This window comes from Oncorhynchus mykiss, chromosome 15 (genome assembly GCF_057628025.1).
Source record: "Oncorhynchus mykiss isolate SJ-2025 chromosome 15, ASM5762802v1, whole genome shotgun sequence".
Lineage (NCBI taxonomy): Eukaryota > Metazoa > Chordata > Actinopteri > Salmoniformes > Salmonidae > Oncorhynchus > Oncorhynchus mykiss.
This window is the reverse complement of record NC_143036.1, coordinates 16,747,723-16,768,109: the sequence shown is the minus strand read 5'-3', so window position 1 is coordinate 16,768,109 and position 20,387 is coordinate 16,747,723. Positions and strand designations below refer to the sequence as shown.

Genomic DNA, 20,387 nt, shown 5'->3' with positions numbered 1-20,387 from the left:
ATTATTCTGCTGCTCTACAGTGCGTTCAGAACGTCTTCAGACCCCTTGACCCTTTACCCATTTTGTTTTGTTACAGCCTTATTCTAAAATTGATTCAATTGTTTTTCCCCCTCATCAATCTACACACAAACCTGTTTTTGATTTGTCATTATGGGGTATTGTGTGTAGATTGATGATGAGTTTTTATTTATTTAATCAATTTTAGAATAAGGCTGTAACAACAACATGTGGAAAAAGTCAAGGGGTCTGAATACTTTTCGAATGCACTGTATGTTCGCTAAATACTTAGTTGAGGAGTAGAAACTAACGGCCCTGGGCGTGGCGTAGCGTTTGGCCGGCGCAAGGAGTTTGAGTAGCCAGGCAAGTCTCATGTAAGTGTGGGGTATGCAAAATGGGTCGACTTTGAGCACCTCTTTCTCCTGAATGTTTTGGCATTGGGTTCCAAAAAGTAACTTTCTGACCTCTACCACGACCAAACATGTTTGGAAGGTTTCGTTAAAATCTAAAGGGGTGCAGTCAGAAAGTGATTGAATTCATACGAACCTTCAACAATTTATTATTTTGGTAGGCTATATTTTTACAGTGTATGTCATTGGGGGAAATGTTCTGCCCTTGATGACGAGTCCATATTTTTTTGTTAACATACATTTAGATGTACATTATATGGAGCATAAGCAGATGCTCCAGGTGGGCTGCAGTATTTTTCAGACAGCTGTTATTTTGAATGAATTTTAGAGGAAAAGGTCAGAAAATGTGAGACTAAGTTTACGTAGGATTTTGTTGTCAAATAGTTTGGTGAGAGTCATTATACATTACAGTTACGTCCCATAGTAAACATTGCACTCGGTTTACAGCATTTACATTTCTAGAGTTTGCTCTGAGCAATGTTTCCCTCTAGTGGGCACCTTTCGATGACAGCACAGTGGTTGTTATGGAAAAGCATTTCCCCGGAGGATTGGGGACAGAACAGCTGATCGGGTTCAGTCGGGCTGAGAACACGGATACGAGTTTGTGCTGCTGTCAGACTGAATTAACGTCACAGGTAAGCAACAAGTCTTGTTTTTAATCTCCAGTACATTTGAAGGTTGACATTTGAGTTACCCAAAGCAAACTTTTACCGGGGCTGAATGAGGACGGGTAAGTGAGCTGTGTAAACTAACGTTAGCAGGCTAGCGTGGATGCTACTGTGTTGCTAATTAATTGGCATTACAAAATGTTAATGACTAACAGATTGCTGTCACGGATAGAGCGGGCATGTTGGATGTTAGAAGGTTATGATAAGCGATATTATAAAAATAGTTGTTTATGGTCACACAACTTATTCAGCAGCTAGCTACAGAGTTATGTGACCGGAATATAATATAGTCTATTTTTGACTGAATTACTCGCATTCAGTGAAACCAGGCAGCAAGCATCCTAGCTAGTTCGCCTGTGTTACCTAGCTGTAGAGTGCTAGTAATCTGCTAACATCTACCCAGTGAAGCAGAATTTGCTTACTATTTAAGGATTTTAATGTATTGGTCTGTCATCAGACACATCGGTTGAGAACAATGATGTATATAAACCATTATATAAAATCATTGTTTGAGACACGGCATTCTCTTGAAAACAGGGTAGCTGGCATTTCAATAATTTAAACTTAATTAATAGAATGGACCTATCCCTTAAGACCACTGCAATCTAGCATCTCCTGTTATTTTTGGTGGACAACTTCTTAGATCATTGTAGACTGTTGTTAACAGGTTCAATTCATGAAGCAGTTTACTTGCATTTTTCAGTAGGTCATTTTTTAATAGCTCATGATTCAGTGTTGTGAATCAATATGGTGCAGAACTGTTGTTTTGCTCACTAGGTACCAGGTAAAGAAGCCTAGATCGATGCATACATGTAATACCTTACTTTCAAATAGAAATGTAAGTCTTTATTCTGAGTTTAGCCACTTATGAGCTGTGTGGTGGAATTTGGCCATGCATTCTTCTGCATAGTCTGACTTTATGAGTTGTATGTTAGTGTTTTTTGTGTGTGTCCAGGACCAACAGGATAGCAACCATAGAGTTTATGTTATAAGAATGCCAATGCTTTAAGATGCTAAGTGCCTTTCTCATTCTTATGGCGGCAGTCCCTTCACTAAGGTCCGTGTTACATTTATTTGGTTACTTCCATTTTATTTGTTTTCATTAAGAATCTTTCTAGGAAAGAGAGGAAGCAAGCAGGTCACATTTCTTATTGTGCTTAGAGATATCTAAAAGTTACAACTACGGCTGGCACAATTAATCGTATAACAGACAATTATGGACAATGACCGTGGATAAAAAAAATGTCTTAATACATATTAATTGTAGGAGAAGGGTGGGGGGTGGATCAACATTATATCCAAGTAGATATAATTTATCCAATAGCAGTTTTACGTTTTTACATGAAGTTGGTCAAGTTCGTAGTCATTTTACGAGCAGAACAGCTTAATTTAAAAAAGTTCCAAGCAGTCAAAACCATTTGTTTTTTAGACCGGGGCGTCACCAAAGCGGTGTTGTATTAATTAGGTTTCTCGTAGCTATTTGTCAGAGATGCATTGCAAGCAACAACAAAAAAACGTCAACAAAAATAACAATTATGACAATAACCTTGGCCATTTGCATGACAATTAATCATTACCCCAAATTCCACAATCGTCACAGACCTAGTTACAACTAGTACATTTATTTGAGTAGCACGCACACAATGCTGCTGCACTCACAATTGTATGCTATCTCAGATTCTGGAGATCTGAGAACACAATATCCTAGGCCACATTGTGACATGGCACACACACTGGCTTATGTAAACTTCTGCTCTTGCTCAGTGGCTGACTCTTTTGAACGAGGGTAAGGTTTTTAAGGTCTTTTATCTGAGCAGCACAGTTTTCATACAGAAAGGAAAGAGACCCCTACTTAATCAAGTCTTATCCAACTATTGAATAAACAATACTAGCTCCTATTTTCTCTGCCTTAATCAATATAGGCCTAACCATTGGGAACAATGTCCATTCTTCAAAGGAGCCAGACAGTATAGCCTTTACTAACCTGGCTGTCATTGATCCATCTCTAACTACTATATAGCCTAATGATCTCTCTCTTCCTCAGCTTTGTCTTTTTAATTGCACATTAAACCAATTGCACATTGAAGCTGGGGATGGAAAAAAAAGCCTTTAGGAATATTGAACAGGAGATTAGACCACTGGGCAGTGGTTCAAGTGGCAGGATCATTCCATAACACCAACCATTGATTCAGCATTGTTAGCCTACATGAAAGCCACAGACACAGTGTACATGGGGTTGGTTCTTGCCTGGCTACCCAAACTATTTTCTCTGGCAAAACACTACGCCCAAATGCTACACCATGCCCAATGATTCTGGATGAACCTCCCTGATGATTTCTAGAATGGAAGATTGGTCCCAGAAACCAATGGGTTGGGCCAGAGCCAGAACACACGTGGGTATAGCAGGGTTTTGAGAATTCTTCATTGGCTTTGATACTCTGATTGGTTAAAGATGTTCCAATCGCTGATGGCTTTGTTTTGTACAACACCCCTCATTTTGACTTCACCACTAATGACTTCAATGATGGCAGTCTCAGAGTGAAGTATTTGAGAACGCTAGAGCAGCGGAAGAATTCAGTTTGAGTTGTCAGGCAAGGTTGGTTCTTTCTGTCCTCTGATGGAACAGAAATACGTTTTAGGCCTAAATGTAGCCTACAGGTATGTTCAACTAGGCCTATCATTCTGACTGTAGCACTACCAACTTAGGCTATGTTTCTTTATTTAATCTTATCGCCTATAACGCTGCTTTAATCAGATCTCAGACATATTTTGACATTGACTTTGTCATAAACCAAATACTTAGGCCTATTGGTTATGAAGTAATCCCTTTGTTTGCCCTATAACAGTCCTTCTGAAAACCTTCCTCTGTAGGCCTTAAACTGTAACTCATTTATGCACAAATTTGTTTTATGATTTGTAGGCAAATTAAGTCATTTGCTTTTTCACTTGGGGACTAAACCACACCAAACACATGAATGTGTGAGTATTCATAGTGAGGGCCAGTCACTGAGTGATTTGTTCCACAGAACCACCGGCCCTCCCTGCCCAAACTGAGTCAATGACTCATTGATGGTGGCTCTCCTGTAAACAGTTTCAAGCATTTACCGACCAAACTCAAAGTACACCGATGATACATGAAGAACGCAGGTGCCCAGAAGCCTATAACCTGGGTCGTTCCACCTCAAAAATCACCAGAAAGAGGATTGACACCCACCATCTCAGATTGTTCTGAAAATGTTTCTGTTAGAAACCAATAAGATTAGCATTCCTGCAACATTATTTTGTTGAAATATAATTTGATACCAGAGAAATGCGTCAATGCATTTTGGTACACCAGAAGTACATTCATTTCCAATGTAACGCTGTGTTTGCCTTGAAGCATTGCGTTGCAGAGGCAGTTGCAGTGCGTTCTGTGTGGTGCATGCCCAACCTGAAAAATAACATTCCTATCCAGCTTTTAATATACTGAAGAAAAATATAAACACAACATGCAACAATTTAAAAGATGTTACTAAGCTACACTTCATAGAAGGAAATAAGTCAATTGAAATAAAATCATTAGGCCATAATCTATGGATTTCGCATGACTGGGCAGCCATGGGTGGTCCTGGGAGGGCATAGGCCCAACCCACTTGGGAGCCAGGTCCAGACAGTCAGAATTAGTTTTTACCCACAAAAGGGCTTTATTACAGACAAAAATACTCCTACCCCCCCCCCCCCCCCCCCCCCCACACACACACCATGTGGTATGCGGTTGTGAGGCCAGTTTGACGTACAGCCAAATTCTCTAAAAGGACGTTGTAGGTGGCTTATGGTGGAGAAATTAACATTACATTCTCTTACATCTGCTCTGTTGGACATTTTTGCAGTCAGCATGCCAATTGCACACTTCCTCAACTTGAGACATCTGTGGCATTGTGTTGTTTGACAAAACTGCACATTTTAGAGTGGCCTTTTATTGTCCTGAGCACAAGGTGCACCTGTGTAATGCTAATGTTTTTTAATCAGCTTCTTGATATGCCGTGCCTGTCGGGTGGATGGATTATCTTGTCAAAGGAGAAATGCTCACTAACAGGGATGCAAACAAATTTGTACACAACATTTGAGAGAAATACGCTTTTTGTGTGTGTGGAACATTTATGGGACCTTTAATTTCAGCTCATGAGAAAAGGGACCAACACTTTACATGTTGCATTTATATATTTTTCCCTGTATTGGGTATGGTTAGGGTGACATTGTGAAAAGTTCAGTAGGCCTACGAAGTGGTATGCCCATAAAAAATGTATGATAAACTGTAATCTGATTGCTGCCAGAGTACAGTAGGTTTTACTATCTATTGAAATATGCCCAGTTGCCTAAATGAACTGAGATAGAGGAGAGAGCGTCCCTCCCAGTCTACCAGTAAATGAACCCTGATTTAATCTTCCCTCCTCTATCGACTGTATTAATAGCCACTCAGCCATCACACACACTAAACACCAAGGTGTTTTTTTTCTGCCAAATTCAGCATCCCGCCAACTTTTTGCAGACTTTTCTTTATATATGAAAGGTATTTATGGTTGACAAAGCCTCTACTTTTATTTCCACGAATCAACCTAGTCATGATTGCGGTAAAGTTCGGCTTAGAATTAACTGTAGCCGAGAGGCAGCATATACACACGGCGAGGTAGGGTACTCCCGTTACCTCTATGTTAAATTGCCTACTTCACTCATAACCCGACAACGGCTGTATGTATATGTGTTTACATACATACATACATATATACATACACACTACCGTTCAAAAGTTTGGGGTCACTTAGAAATGTCCTTGTTTTTGAAAGAAAAGCAAATTTTTTTGGTCCATTAAAATAACATCAAATTGATCAGAAATACAGTGTAGACATTGTTATTGTTGTAAATGGATATTGTAGCTGGAAGTGGCTGATTTTTAATGGAATATCTACATAGGTGTACAGAGGCCCATTATCAGCAACCATCACTCCTGTGTTCTAATGGCACTTTGTGTTAGCTAATTCAAGTTTATCATTTTAAAAGGCTAATTGATCATTAGAAAACACTTTTGCAATTTATGTTAGCACAGCTGAAAACTGTTTTGATGATTTTAAAGAAACAATAAAACTTGCCTTTTAGACTTGTTGAGTATCTGGAGCATCAGCATTTGTGGGTTCGATTACAGGCTACAAATGGCTAGAAACAAATAACTTTCTTCTGAAAGTCGTCAGTCTGTTCTTGTTCTGAGAAATTAAGGCTACTCCATGTGAGAAATTGCCAAGGAACTGAAGATCTCGTACAACGCTGTTGTACGAGATACTCCCTTCACAGAACAGAGCCAACTGGCTGTGAAGTGTCAGTCAAAATAAGATGACTCAAGAAATTACATTATTTTTGAAGTTTTTACTAAAGAGATTTTACATCTAACAAAGATGTTTGGTGCAGTATTTGTCAATGAAAAAATGTGCATGAAAACGAGTCGTCTCTCGTTGAATGACAACAGACTTTATTGAAGAATCGCTGCTGTTGACCAATCACCGACGAAGGGGCGTAGACTTCAGCTCTGAACTTCGGCTTGCCTCCAGAATTAGTTTTGTGTGCCAGAACAGCCGAAGAAACCCTCACCAAAGTCCAAAACAAAAACGTAACAAAATGTTGTCATAATATATGCACAAACTCTACCGAACTGTTTCAGGTGGGAAGCATGTGGATGCCTTTACAGGGTAGAGAGGTTCTCTGAGTTGAGGCACAGTGGCTGTTATTGTGCTAAACCTCGCTGTGGGCCACTGTGCCAGTCTGTGCTGGGCTAAAGTACACATACTGATCTGCTTCTGTTCCAGACTTACTCGCTGTTCGACTGACTGGCTGTGACTTGGTGTGCTTTATGTTTCGCATTTGAACTGCAACAGACGGGCAAGGATGTCCTTCCGGCCTAAAACTCACTCTGTGACTCGCTCTATAAAGGATGTCTTCCATCCGCCTCAACCTTGTGTACACAAAGGGTCATGAGTTGATCCATAGGCGCCAACATGTTTCCTGACCCCAGGCAGAGCCCTGAGTTCATTACGATGTTTGGTTATGTAATTCAGCTATCACTTTCAAAATGACCTTTGAGATACCAGGCACAGTATATTCCCAGAAATATGAGCATGATCTCTTTTTTTATTGTTATCATAAGTTGAGATCTAGGTGTATTCTACTGGCTATTCAGGGTGAAAGGAGACCCTTTTTGTAGGTTTCATTGCCATTGTTCAAGTGTGATTTTAAATAGGCTAGGTTTCATGGTCACTATTGGTCTTAAGATATAGTGGTGGTGTTTATATCCTTGGTGATTGACAGCATTACTGGGAACACTGTCAGCCAAAGACAATGAGATTAGGCAGGAAGCGGTAGTTAGAGGTTTCGTGATTAAGCCATCTTTACGTACAAAGATGTAGCCTACTGCTACGACATCACATATCACTTCTGAACACACTGCAACTGAACAGGCTCACGACTTTTCAACACAGACATGCATAGAAAGCTATTATGTCCCTGAGTCCCATGGAGTTGTGTGTTCCAAGTGAGGTCGGCCAATGATCTGTGATTCAGAGGACAAACGCATACAGACCAGTAGTTCTCTGTGTCTTCATCACTTCATCCCTTTTGTTTTTCTGATGAGAGAAGTACATTAAAATATAGGCCTAGCTATTGGCTATTGGTGGTGTTGAATAAGATGTCACGTGCTCATTTGTGCTCTTTTTATTTTTTTATTTTAAGCGTTATGATTTACCTGAAGTGTTTAGTTCTTCTGTGCTGATCCTAAAGGGATTGTGGGGATCTTCTTCTCAAATCTCCTTAAAGCTGGAATCCTTAATGCTGAAATTGTCACGTCCATTTGTGATATTACAACAACAAAGAAGCTACTGAAAACAACACTTTTTTCATTGCACTCTTGATAGCAGAGCACCATTTAAATTGTTTTATTTTTTTTTACCATAATGCAGCAGCAAAAACAACGGTGGCGGGGCAGCACCTACTGCAGAGTCCATCTTTAAAGATGGAGTCTGGGATCTTAAGCACAACAAATTCGTAACATATTGTACAAATCGGATTTGTAACATATCATACAAAATGGATGACGTAGTACACAATTAGATGATGTGGTACACAAAAAACGAGTACCCATTTTGGCTCGTGAGCACCACTTTCAACACTACTGGCTAAAATTATACAAAGTTCTAGAGCATCACTTTAAGAGTCTGTAAATAAGGATTATTCTCTTTCTGTGTTTACTGTAGTGGAAACCGGGCACCATCCCTCCGGTTTCTTACTGTGCACTGATTACGAGCTGTTCCGTGGAGTGTGAACACACTAGACATCGACAGCCTGTGTGTCAGCAGCAGGTGTCTGTCTGTTTATGGCTGCTTGGTGTCTCTGTAGCTAGGTCTTGTTTAGGAACAAAGTTCAGTTCTCTGTGATTGGGGATCAAGGAAGGTGTGGCCCTGGCCTCTATATTGCAGTAGGGCCTCATTATATTTTAATAGGAATACCGGTATACTCTGTGCCACTTTGTTAGTGTGTGCGGGTGTGTAGGATAAACATTCTGATTTGAATCCAAGGAAATCCTTACATTGTGGTCTGGGCACTGACAAAGGAAAGGTCATCCTAAATATAGTTTGAAGCCATAGTGACAGAAGTGTCCCTAAAGCATTCATTCAAGACTACTGTAGGCCAGTTGTTTTCCAACTTTTTCAGTGGGGGACACTTTTTAATTCAACAAATAAACTTAAATTCATTACATGTTCATTTCTTATCAAAATGAAAAGAAATCAATACATTTTTTTCTAATTCTTTCTCATTAACGATTGTATATTGTCTCACTAATTTGTTTTAAATGTTGGCGACCCCACTGCAGTTCGTCGCGACCCCGACATTGATTACCACTGCTGTAGGCTGCAGTAAGGTCACAACACAGTGGTCTCTGTAGTTTCACCATAGGTATACTTGAATGTAGCCAAAAGTGCCATGTGTTTGTGATGCCATCTTTCCTGTCTATGTTACAAGATATTTGATGTCTTTTTCCAGTCCCAGACCTGGTCCCCTCTGTTAGGACTTGAGTGGTCTCCGTCTAAGCTGGGCCTGCCTGTAAGCAACTGCTCCCTCTATCTCCCTGAGTGCGTCTAGTTGACCTTCCTCTCAGCGACTCACAGGCCAGGCTAAATAATGGATGAGGTGCCTGGAAAGAGCGGCTGGTGTGAGATGTTACTTACCTGGATAAATGGGAAGGGAGGGACAGAGGGCTTGGTGACAGCCAGGAGGGCCACTGCTAGCCTAGCACTTAGCACCCAAACCATTGTCTAGTTACTAGTACTACCGCCTGACTAATTAACACCCTACAGAATCCCTTCCTGATCCGTTCTCTTACACTAACCAACCACAGAGCGTGCTGTGCTGAAGTTGAGGGGGCATACGCAGGGCAGGCAGGGTGTCAATCATTAATGAAAGGCGTCCCATCTCCGGTTTCCCTGGGATAGAGTAGTGGGAGTGGAGGATAAGGAGCGTACAGCTTCCAGATAACATGCTTAGGAGGGCAGGTTGTGTACATTACTGTAACAGGGCTCTCTCTCTCTCTGAATATCACACTCACACACACTCTCTCCCTCTGTCAGGTAGCCTGGCGGGTAAGAGCATTGGGCCACTAAACGAAAGGTTGCTGGATCGAATCCCCAAGCTGACAAGGTAGAAAATCATCTGTCGTTCTGCCCCTGAGCAAGGCAGTTAACCCACTGTTCCACCCGATGGCGTGGATGTTGATTATGGCAGCCCCCCCGCACCTCTCTGATTCAGAGGGGTTGGGTTAAATGCAGAAGACACATTTTCAGTTGAATGCATTGTTGTTCTAGGTATCCCCCTTTCTCTTTCTGTTTGCAGGTGTCAGGGGAGGGAGTAGAATGTTCTGTATTCTAAGAAGCACAATGGATTCTTGAGACGCTTTGATGCCTAACTCTTCCTGGTTCCCGAAGCACCACCTGCAGTGGCCTATTACAGGACTAGAAGTGATGCAATCCCCATGCATCCCCCACCTCTGACCAACCCCTGCCCTTACATTCTCTCATACTACTGCACTCTAAAAACAAGCTCTATGCAGTATTAGTCCAAATCTCTGTTTATATTTTATTATCACATTGAACAATGTGACCTGGTTCCTCTTAGATGCTGAGTTTGTACTCTAAGTAACCACTTCACTTCAAGGTTTGCACCACAGCTCTCAGTATGGACTCCCACCCGGGGACTTGTGTGTTGGGTCCACTTCCCAGAGAGTGTAGGCCTAACCATCAATGGTTGCATTGCTGGCACTGACGGGGACAAAGGTGAAGTAGTGTCACTGTTTCGGTCCCCCTCCCTCCAACCCAGAGGAATACAGGAAGGAACACAGGATTTAAGGACAGAGACGTGGTTCAGTAATCTGGATGGATCTGTTCCAGCAGGAGATGTTCCATAAAGATCTAGAGTAAGAACCAGTTGGTTCTCAGGTCTTGAATTTCCATACATAGTCTTTAAAGCATATAGGCCCATGGAAGAGAAATTGATTCTCTGTTACTCACACAAAGAATACCGACTTGGACGTTTACACCGTGGAGATGTCTGCCACCTGATCTTCCAGCATCTTTGATTATTTTTGTGTTCACTTTCAACTGATAAAACCCAGAACCAGATCAGAACAGTGAAACGGGAGGTGTAGGAAGTCTGAGGTGGGCGGTGGTGTGGCATGGCGGAGCACGGCGAGCTGCTCGGTGAGATGGCCACGGTTGGGCGTCTGAGTGCCACGGAGCGCCTGAAGCACGCCCAGAAGCGGCGCGCCCAGCAGCTGAAGGGCTGGGCCCAGATGGACAAGGATACGGCCCGTGGCGGGGGCAAGGCCGGACAGAAAGTGGACAAGAACAAGGGGCGCACGCGCAGGGTGGTCTTCCCCAACAACATCACCCTGCTGGAGGCTGCAGCCCGCAATGACCTGGAGGAAGGTGAGTCAGTCCACACCACTATGGGCTGGTTTCACCGACACAGATAAAGACTAGTCCTGGAATAAAAAACATGCTCAATGGAGATTCACTATTAAAAGTGTGTTTTAGACCTGGACTAAGCTTAGGCTATTCCATGTCTGGGAAACCAGCCATAGAGGTTATCCCACTTTATAAACTGGGTGGGTCCAGCCCTGAATGCTGATTGGCTGAAAGCCGAGGTATATCAGACTGTATTCCACAGGTATGACAACATGTATTTCTACTGCTCTAATAACCAGTTTATAATAGCAATAAGGCACCTCGGGGGTTTGTGATATATGGCCAATATACCACGGCTAAGTTCTGTGTCCAGGCACTCTGCTTTGCATCGTGATTAAGAACAGCCTTTAGCTGTGGTATATTGGCCATATAGCACACCTCCTAGGGCCTTAAATAACCCTCACTGTTGTTATGGTTGCTGTTCTTCCAAGTAGGCTAGCATGAATTACACAGTACAACTACTCTATAAACACAAGGGCAATTCCACAATAACAGTGATGCTGAGACTTTGATTTCTCACTTTAAAATGTATGTTAAACAAAAAACAATGATTGTTAACAGAATGACTGTTTGTGCAGTCTTTCTGTTAACTAACTTTGCATCGGCACTGTTCCTCAAGTAAATGTGTTTTTGTAAAATGTTCAATGAAATTGTTAAAAGTTGTACTTGTGTATAGGAAATGATTCATGCATATTTCGTGTGAGACGCGTCATACTTCTAAACTTGTCAGACCAGGCATTTGGTTTCAATGGTGCTATTGTTTCCACACATGATTATGGTTAATTATAGTGGTCACTCGTAACTAACTTTTGCCTGCATTACAAGAGCAGAGGCTATCTGAAGTTAGGATTCGTAGCATAGCTTAGTGAGTAACGGCCACGCTGTTGTGATTGTGTTTCTCTGCAGTCAGGGAACTGCTGAACGGTGGAGTCAGTCCAGATCTGTACAACGAGGACGGACTCACTGCCCTGCACCAGGTGTGCACACACACACTCAAACATACTCTTAAACACATACTCTCAAACATATACACACACTCGCACACACACACACACCAGGTACAGACAGTTGTGACCACCTACACCAACAGGTCAGCCTGTGTGTGCATTGTTTTGTGTTGTCAGCTCTCAGAACTGTAAGTACTGTCTGTTGTGTCTATCTGTCTGTTTTGTCTAACTAACATCACAGTTTATGTAAACACTGTAGAGCGTTTTCACATTGCTTCTAGGGCTAGACATGTAACTGCTGCTCTGGACCAAGGCTCTTGCTTACATTCCTAGACCATTGGGGAGGATAAGTTTAGTTATGCTTCCCTTCATAGCACTGCTGTGTTGTTTGGAAAGTTCTACGAACACCACCAAGAAACAACACTGCTCTCTTTCTAAGTCAAAATGACACAGACCCTACATATACACATTAACACACACTGTCAACACATCAGTGTCACTAGAGAGAACAGTGTTCTCTTTGTAAGTCAAAATGACACAGACCCTACATATACACATTAACACACACTGTCAACACATCAGTGTCACTAGAGAGAACAGTGTTCTCTTTGTAAGTACTATCTAATTATTTCTTCCCTTTGAAAAAAGTGAATGTGTTTTACTTAGTAAACGACTGGAGGCCTGGGCCTATGCAAATTCAGCTTACACTGCAGTTGACTTACTGATGGTAGAACACTGTAGGTGAGCATGTATTCATTGGTTTGTCTGTCTGTCTGCCCCCCCTGCAGTGCTGCATTGATGACTTTGTGGAGCTGGTACAGTGTCTGTTGGACGCCGGGGCCAGTGTGAACGCCTGTGACAGTGAGCTGTGGACGCCGCTCCACGCTGCTGCCACCTGTGGACACACAGCCCTGGTGCAGCTCCTGGTGCAGTCGTGAGTCACATTTAGAAACCCTTCAATGTGACACACTCTCTCGCTGTACTGCTGGTCACAGAAATGTACACAGTTACAATGTACTACTTTACTTAGACTTGGAAAAATAAGTTTGAGTAACTAAGTATGATGGTTGAACTTCCCCAAAATCTATTCTTAGCCTTTCTTCATAGGCACTATCGTATCATATAAACATATGGTTACAATTCTAGGACATCCTTATCATTTACTACAGTAAATTACCACTGTGTGTCAGTGAATATACTGTATTTCAGCTACATGTGATGGTGATGCATGTGCCACTGGTATAATGAGTCCCTGTCTCCTGATGTAACGTTCTCCTTGTCTGTGTCCAGTGGTGCAGAGATGCTGGCGGTCAACGCTGATGGCAACATGCCCTATGACCTTTGTGAGGACGAGGCCACGCTGGAGCTGCTAGAGATGGTCATGGCAGAGCAGGGTCAGAACCCAACTCGACATCCTCTCCTTCTCCACAACCATATCCTCTATTTGCATTCCCAACTACTCCCAATCATTCTCATGCCATGACTACAGCCTTGAGCCTTCATCCTTAGCTACCTAGCCCTTCTCTTCCCAGTTGCGATCCCCACCATGACCCTTACTAAAAATCGGTCCTAGTCAAATGGTCTTGTGTTGACTTCCTGTGTACCTGTGCAGGTATAACCCAGGACCGTATAAACCAGTGTCGTGGGGCTAAGGAGATGGAGATGCTGACGGACCTTCGAGTGCTGGTCCAGAGTGGTGCGGACCTGAACGCTCAGGATGACAATGGGGCCACACTGGTGAGACACTAATCTGTAAAAAAAAATCTAATCAGGGACTGATTTTAGACCTGGGACAACAGGTGGGTGCAATTAATTATCAGATAAAACCAGAAGTACTCTGGACCTTGTAGGGTAGGATTTTGAATACCCCCCCTGTAAACCTTAAAATACACCTGAAAACACACTTGGCTGGGAATAACTGTTACATTACTTACAAACAGCACTAAGGTTTGAACTTCTAGTCTCATCCATAGATTCACCTCACCACTGGTATAAAAGGTTGACCGTGTAACAATCTGTCCTCTGTCTCACTTCACATCCAGCTGCACTTAGCGGCGGCTAACGGCTACCTGTTGGTAGGGGAGCTGTTGTTGGAGCACCAGGCCAAAGTGGAGGAGAAGGACACAGACGGCTGGACACCACTCCATGCCGCCTCCTGCTGGGGACAGGTCAGTAGTGCCGCACAAGAAGCTACGTCCCCCTTTCTCAACTGTCATGCTATGGGCGGCAGGTAGCCTAGCGGTTAAGAGCATTGGGCCAGTAACCGAAAGGTTGCTGGTTTGAATCCCCGAGCTGACTAGGTGAAAAATATGTTGATGTGCCCTTGAGCAAGGCACTTAACCCTAATTGCTCCTGTTCAGGATAAGAGCGTCCTCTAAATGACTAAAATGTCAAATATGCCATGCTATGCTAAATGGCTGTATTGCCTGACAAACCTGAACATGCTGGTGTGTCTTGTTTCCCCAGGTCCAGATGGTGGAGCTGCTGGTGGCTCATGGGGCCAGTCTCAACACCAAGTCCGTTCTGGAAGAGACGCCACTGGGTAAGAACACAACTATCAACCCCCTCAGAGACTGTGTAGATGTGAAGGGCAATGACAGTATAGATTAACTTACTGTTGTCTTGGTAGATAATTGTTGTCCAGACACAGCATAAACGTGTTTCAGAGGGACTGAAATCCTGAATGGGGATGACATGTCCTGATCCTGTTGTGTTTTCTGTCCGTGGCAGATGTGTGTGCGGACGAGGAGGTGAGAGCCAAGCTGATGGAGCTGAAGCACAAACACGATGCCATCATGAAGAGTCGGGACCGACACAAGGGCACCTTGCAGAGACGAGCCTCCAGCACTGGCAGCAGAGGGTGAGAGGGGGGACAAGAGAGAGGATTAGTTCAAGAATTGAGGGGATAGGATAATGGTTTTGCCTCCTTAGACACATGTAAAACCCTCAAGCTACGGTCACTCTCTCCAGCTTGTAGCTGTATCTACAGTATCTCTCTCTGTCGCCCCCTGTCTGAGCAGTAAGGTGGTGCGGCGTGTGAGCATCAATGAGCGTTCCAGCCTGTACCGGCGGGAGCACCACAAGGAGGCCATGGTGTGGCAGGAGAGAGGCCGGCAAGCCGAGCCGCAGGACGACGACGAGGACAGACAGACTGACAACGAGCTCCACCAGCATGTTGCCATGGTGAGTGGTACTGTATTACTTCTGTCATAGCAACAACACCAGGACAAACTGCTACCATGTTCAATTAACACTGAGAATAGATGATATGGTTCAGAGTTGATAGGTGAATGTGTCATATTAACTCTCTTGCGCTGGCTCTCTCAGGCTGCAGGTGCCATGTCGAGGGGGGAGGATGACGAGGGAGGGGAGAGGAAGTTCAATCTGGGGAACGGTGGGATTCCCCTGGCCCTGTCGGCGTCAGTCCCAGGGGAGCAGTGGAGCGGAGGCCGGATGGACCGCAGCGCCTCTTACCAGCTGAGCCCTGCCTCGGGGACCGGGGAGGCAGAGGACAGCATGACCCGGGAGAAATCCCACCAGACACTAGCGGACCTGAAACGCCAGCGGGCCGCAGCCAAGCTCAACAAGTACCCAGCCCCACCCCCTCCAGAGGAGATGCCCCCTCCTCCCGCCCCTCTGCAGGATGGGACCCCATCCGGAGCTGCCCAGGAGACACCCAGCACAGAGGTGGCCTCCCCCAGCACTGTGTACTTCACCCCAGCCAGCGGGGACCCGCCCCTGCTCAAACTACAAGCCCCAGAGGAGGACACCTCCAACAACACCAAGGAGCCCTGCTGTGGACTCATGTAGGGACAAACACTTCCAAACACCTGCCTGACTGGAAATGAAAGTGGTTGATGTGTAACAATCAAAAATGATTTCAAAACGCTACGGTGACCACCAGATATACGTTTAAGGATTCATTGCAGTTGGATTTAAGCGCCTACTTCCATCAATTACATGCCATTGAATGTTTGGTCTACTCTCCATTTTGGTCAATGTGGTTATACATTCCATCTTCTTGCACGGATTTATTTTTAGCCCTCCTTCCTGAAATGTCTAAAACAAGATTTATGTAACAAAATGTAAAACATTTTCCAATATATGAGCACTTAACGTTCCTCTGTTGATAAGGGTGTGGCCAGAGCCAGAGATTTACATACATGGATATTGCTCTGCATATCTATGGACCTCGTATAGAGAGAGACCTTATGTGCCCACCTGGTGGCTTCTAAGAGAACTACAGATTCCAGTATTACTCCTTCAATAGCACGGAGTACTTTCTTCAGTTTAATCCCTTTTTTCCATGTTTGTTTGAGGCAATTCAATCAAAAGAGAGCGTTTTCTCATATCAAGCATATTATATATGAACTGGCCATCTGACTTAAATGAATAAGATTTGCTCATTTAAAGCAGAAAGGGGCTAGAGAAGCGTGAATGAACCAAAGCTGATTATTTTACTTTATTTTTTTTCAAGCTGAAAATCGGACCAATGAATGATCATTTTCTACTCATGATTGACTGAGCATGATTTGAGATATGCACAGTAAATGGATTTAAGAGAAGGAGAGATTAGGATCGAGAGTGATACAAAAGGGTACATAATAATGGCATTTGTTGGTGTTATTTGTTTTCTATACACACTCACACCAGTCTGTCTGTTGACAGGGTACAGAAGTGGGAGTGTTTGTAGATGATGGTTTCTCTTTCTTGTTGGTTTGAATTTGCATCAAATTTACACATGTGTAGACAAGTGCTATTTCCCTGCCTTTCTACTGATCAGCATTCAGCACTGTTCTCAAAATTGTTTTTTTGTTCGTAAATCAACATACTCTTCCAGTGCACTAAGAACCTACATTTTCTACGGTGCAATTTGTAAACAAGGGTTTTGTTTTCTAAATGATTGTAAGAGATTATCTAATATTCAAATTAATATAAATTGTGTTTTTGTCATGGTGTTTGTCCCACCTCAGGATAAAATGACTTCTTATAGGCATTTCTATTTAAACTATTTCTATGCTGTGAATAGGGATGTACACAGTGTACAAAACATTAGGAACACGTGCTCTTTCCATGACATGGACTGACCAGATGAATCCAGGTAAAGGCTATGATCCATTATTGATGTCACTTGTTAAATCCACTTCAGTCAGTGTATATGAAGGGGAGGAGACAGGTAAAAGAAGGATTTTTAAGCCTTGAGACATGGCTTGTGTATGTGTGCTATTCAGAGGGTGAATGGGCAAGACGATATTTAAGTGCCTTTGAACGGGGTATGGTAGTAAGTGCCAGACGCACCGGTTAGTGTGTCAAGAACTGCAACGCTGCTGGGTTTCACGTTCAACAGTTTCCCTTGTGTATCAAGAATGGTCCACCACCCAAAGGACACAATTGTGGACCGCATTGGCGTCAACATGGGCCAGCATCCGTGTGGAACGCTTTTGACTCCCTGTAGAGTCCATGCCCTGACAAATTGAGGCTGTTCTGAGGGCAAAAGGGCTTCTGAGGGCAAAAGGGGGTGCAACTCAATATTAAAGGTGTTCCTGATGTCTTGTACACTCTGTGGATATTAATGACATTTCATTTTTGTGTCAACACAATTTGGCAACCCATCCCTTACAGGATTATTTCACACACAAACTACAATGATTCACAGTGATAGTTCTTCCGGTGTTCCGTACAGTGCGCACCCACCTCAAAAGGAATGAAAAAAAAAAATGTAAACATAAATAGTAGATAGTTATCCAATCAATAATAACCTTAGGGCAGTGAAAAATGAAATATAATACTGAAAAATGTATTATATTTTTGTGTATGGAGTAGATTGACCTCAACCATTCCTTTACAACAAACCATTCCTGCCTAGAAACCAGTATATTCTACATTGCTGCCTTAATGAAATGAAGGGGGCATCAGAACAACTGACAGACCATCTTGGTTAGCCTTGTCAATGTGATGGTTTGTCAACAGTAAGTGCCTACTGTAGGGTTGATTGGCTAAGTGTAAATAGTTTGCATTGCTTGCACAAAGTTCCACATAGACCGTGTGGAATTCTGATTGATGTGAAGTATGGGACTAAATGCCTTTGACTCTCTCCTAAATGTACTATTGAAATGTCTCCTTCCATAATGGAACTCAGTCCTCAATTACACATTGACATTTGTTTGTTTTAATGTAGAACATCATTTGTATGGTTGTTGCCTGTTTAAAAAGTCATGTTTTCTCAGATTTTTGTATAAGAGGAATGAGGAGGAATGATGGTCTGGGGCTGTTTTTCATGGTTCGGGGTAGGTCCCTTAGTTCTAGTGAAGGGAAATCTTAAAGCTATAGCATGCAATGACATTCTAGACAATTCTGGGCTTCCAACAGTTTGGGGAAGGCCCTTTCCCATTTCAGCATGACAATGCCGGCGTGCACAAAGCGAGGTCCATACAGAAATGGTTTGTCAAGATCGTTGTGGAAGAACTTGTCTGGCCTGCACAGAGCCCTGACCTCAACCCCATCGAACACCTTTGGGATGAATTGGAACGCCGACTGCGAGCCAGGCCAAATTGCCCAACCTCAGTGCCCAACCTCACAAAGGCTCTTGTGGCTGAATGGAAGCAAATCCCCGCAGCAATGTTCCAACATCTAGTGGGAAGCCTTTCCAGAAGAGTGGAGGCTGTTAGAGCAGCAAAGGGGGACCAACTCCATATTAATGCCCATGATTTTGGAATGAGATGTTCGACGAGCAGGTGTCCACATACTTCTGGTGCTGTAGTGTGTGTATGTGGAGCGTCCTTCATCTGCTACATAACTTCTTCAAGCCAGCAGGGGGACACTGAGGGAAGAAAACCATGCTGCTCAACATTCACACCAGTTTCCTTCTCTCTATTGTACATGAAAGTTACTGCACTGAGTATATGAATGGTTGAAATATTGAAGGTTCCTGGAGTTCATTGTCTTTCCTGTCCAGCTAATGAAGATGAACCATAAAAGGGGGACCCTCTTGTTTGTGTGGGATGGGGAATGTGGAAGGACTCAGACTGATCAAGGACCTACAGTAGCTTACCTGTCAATGTATTTCTGATACCTTCATTTTAATCACCTTAAAACAAATCTAGAGCCTTTGTATATATTATACAATAAATATATTATGTCAAACTTGAGTGTGTGTTTTTCCTTGTATTTTATGTGCTTCTTTCATGTTTATAGTACATATGGATACAGTAAACATTACCCCTTAGTGGTGGAATTGTACAGTGAATTGGCACATAAGATCTTCCATTCTTTACACCACCTAGGTGTAATTCTGATGTGAGCTCTCGTAGCTTTACACACACACACAGCACAAATGCACACACACTACTGATTGTGTCAGTGTAAATAATAATTTGTTCTTAACTGACTTGCCTAGTTAAATAAAGGTTCAAAATAAATGTTACAGCCCAGTCATTTGGCCCAGCACATGCCTCTTAGACATCCAGGCAATACCAGTTTCTCCCCTCACCTTTGTTTATGTATTGTCTCTGTGTTGTGAAGACATGGGTGGTGTGAGGCTGCGGGATGATATTCTACCATATGCTGGAGGACAGATGTACCCTATAGTACTGACCCCTAGTAATGGACACATTGCCTGTCCTTCAGTCTACCCCTGCCTCAACTACCTTCCCCCTCTCTCTTTCAGTTTATGTACTGACTGTGGCTTTGACAACACTTGTCCTCAAGCTTGTGTGAGAGAAACCCAGTAATGCAAACAATAAGGGTATATGACAACCAAGGCCTTTGAGCTTTATGCAAATCAGAATTTTGGAGGTCTGCAGATGTGCTGTTTGGTATAAGAGGCCTTTATGGAGATTAGGAGTAGTAGTACTGACATAGTTTGATGACAGACTGGATGTACCACTGTGTGGTACATGAACGTGGATGGGGCTGGCGGAATCACATGGTTGAGTGCCCACCATGTGAGGAGGGGTCAAATGTCTTTTCCAAGCAGCCACAGAGACACACACACATCTCCTTGGGCTGTATGTAGTGGAGAACCTGTTGGACTGTATATTCTTAGTGTTTTCTTAGCACTATGTGTTCTCTCTCAGGTGCTTGTAAGGGCACAGATGACAGACTGGTAGGATTCCAGTTGAGGTAGTTTAATGACTGATTCACATAGAGCAGGAATGGCACAGCACAGTATAAAGCTTGACACTTGTGTTAACTAAGAGTTTGTGTGGTTCTGAAAGGGGGGAAATTAAATACAATAGTAAATGGCAGGTATAAGCTTAGTACAACCCACAATTACATAAGCTATAAATAAATAATATGGCTACGATAGGTTATCTGCTGCACAGGGCA

At 43.1% G+C, this 20,387-nt stretch overlaps 1 protein-coding gene across 3 annotated transcripts; it reads left to right on the top strand.

Annotated features, from left to right (window-relative positions):
* The first annotated feature begins 312 nt into the window (after positions 1 to 312).
* Positions 313 to 19,207, top strand: LOC110489701 (protein phosphatase 1 regulatory subunit 16A). 3 transcript variants are annotated; one of them, XM_090199389.1, is made up of 13 exons: positions 313 to 371; positions 899 to 1,042; positions 9,721 to 9,790; positions 9,983 to 11,073; positions 12,019 to 12,089; positions 12,848 to 12,993; positions 13,350 to 13,453; positions 13,672 to 13,796; positions 14,102 to 14,227; positions 14,526 to 14,601; positions 14,790 to 14,919; positions 15,080 to 15,242; positions 15,387 to 19,207. In XM_090199389.1, the coding sequence occupies exons 4-13, from the start codon at positions 10,821 to 10,823 to the stop codon at positions 15,867 to 15,869; spliced, it is 1,677 nt and encodes a 558-aa protein (XP_090055515.1). In that variant the 5' UTR covers positions 313 to 371; positions 899 to 1,042; positions 9,721 to 9,790; positions 9,983 to 10,820; the 3' UTR covers positions 15,870 to 19,207. The 3 variants fall into 3 exon arrangements, with proteins under 3 accessions (XP_090055515.1, XP_090055516.1, XP_021418152.1); XM_090199390.1 differs by lacking the exon at positions 313 to 371 and having other exon boundaries at positions 374 to 1,042; positions 9,725 to 9,790; XM_021562477.3 differs by lacking the exon at positions 313 to 371 and having other exon boundaries at positions 789 to 1,042.
* The last annotated feature ends 1,180 nt before the right edge of the window (positions 19,208 to 20,387 follow it).

Bases quoted from the DNA above. Each gene is read 5' to 3' on its own strand.
- LOC110489701 (XM_090199389.1), top strand. From the start codon at position 10,821: ATGGCGGAGCACGGCGAGCTGCTCGGTGAGATGGCCACGGTTGGGCGT. The intron at 12,090-12,847 runs GTGTGCACACAC...CCCCCCCTGCAG, and splicing joins GACTCACTGCCCTGCACCAG to TGCTGCATTGATGACTTTGT. The intron at 14,228-14,525 runs GTCAGTAGTGCC...TTGTTTCCCCAG, and splicing joins CCGCCTCCTGCTGGGGACAG to GTCCAGATGGTGGAGCTGCT.